At 62.3% G+C, this 913-nt stretch overlaps 1 protein-coding gene across 1 annotated transcript in view; it reads left to right on the top strand.

Moving 5' to 3' along the window:
- LOC103810139 (myosin-binding protein C, fast-type-like) overlaps window positions 1-913 on the top strand; it is a gene marked incomplete at both ends in the record, with an annotated part of 3,261 nt that overhangs the window by 598 nt on the left and 1,750 nt on the right. The window contains 3 exons of the mRNA XM_009083029.1: window positions 113-245; window positions 504-628; window positions 708-813. Of these exons, the coding sequence (XP_009081277.1) occupies window positions 113-245; window positions 504-628; window positions 708-813 (364 nt within the window). The remainder of the gene's footprint in view (window positions 1-112; window positions 246-503; window positions 629-707; window positions 814-913) is intronic.

Here is a 913-nt window from a genome sequence, read left to right as displayed (position 1 = left end):
AACTGCCTCGAGAATAGCAACGTGGCGCACGGGATCAAGGTAGAACTTGATGGGGGGGTTGTGGGGTTCCATTTGATTTCTGGGCATCCCTGACCCCCCTGTGCACCCCCAGCCTTCATCCGGAAGCTGGACCCTGCCTACCAGGTGGACAAGGGCAACAGGATCCGACTGGTGGTGGAGCTCAGCGACCCCGACCTGCCCCTCAAGTGGTACAAGAATGGGCAACTGCTGAAACCCAGCAACAAGTGAGTGCCCAGGTGTACCCAGGTAACCTCAGGTGTGCCCAGGTGTGTCCTCTGTGCCCCCCAGGTACATGGTTGAGAACAGTGTGCCCCAAGTGCCCCCAGGTATGTCCCCCAGGTGTGCCCAGGTGTGCCCAGGCGTGCCCACGTGTGGCACAGGTGTGCCCAGATGTGTCCTAAGTGCCCCCAGGTATGACCAGGTGTGCCCAGGTGTGCCCCCCAGTCCCCCAGGTGTGCCCAGGTGTGTCCCCTGTGCCCCAGGTACGTGTTTGAGAACGTGGGGCTGAAGCGCATCCTGACCATCCAGAAGTGTTCCCTGGCTGACGACGCAGCCTATGAGTGTCGCGTCAACGACGAGAAGAGCTTCACCGAGGTCTTCGTCAAGGGTCAGTCTCCAGGGTGGAGAGGGACCCCCCAAACCTGGGGCTGCCCCCCAGGACTCCCCTCACCTGTGTGCCCCCCCAGAGCCCCCCGTGACCATCGTGAAGGGCCCTGAGGACCAGCAGGTGGTGGTGGGGGAGAAGGTTGTGCTGGAGGCTGAGGTGTCTGAGGAGGGGGCGCAGGTCATGTGGTAAGGGGCACACGTGTCCGGCCCACCATGTCCATCCCATGTCCATGCCATGTCCATCCTGTGTCCCTTCCACCATCCCATGGCTGTCCCATGTCCATCC

This window comes from Acanthisitta chloris, unplaced genomic scaffold, assembly GCF_000695815.1.
Source record: "Acanthisitta chloris isolate BGI_N310 unplaced genomic scaffold, ASM69581v1 scaffold19619, whole genome shotgun sequence".
Taxonomy (NCBI): Eukaryota; Metazoa; Chordata; class Aves; order Passeriformes; family Acanthisittidae; genus Acanthisitta; species Acanthisitta chloris.
This window is presented reverse-complemented; position numbering and strand designations above follow the sequence as displayed.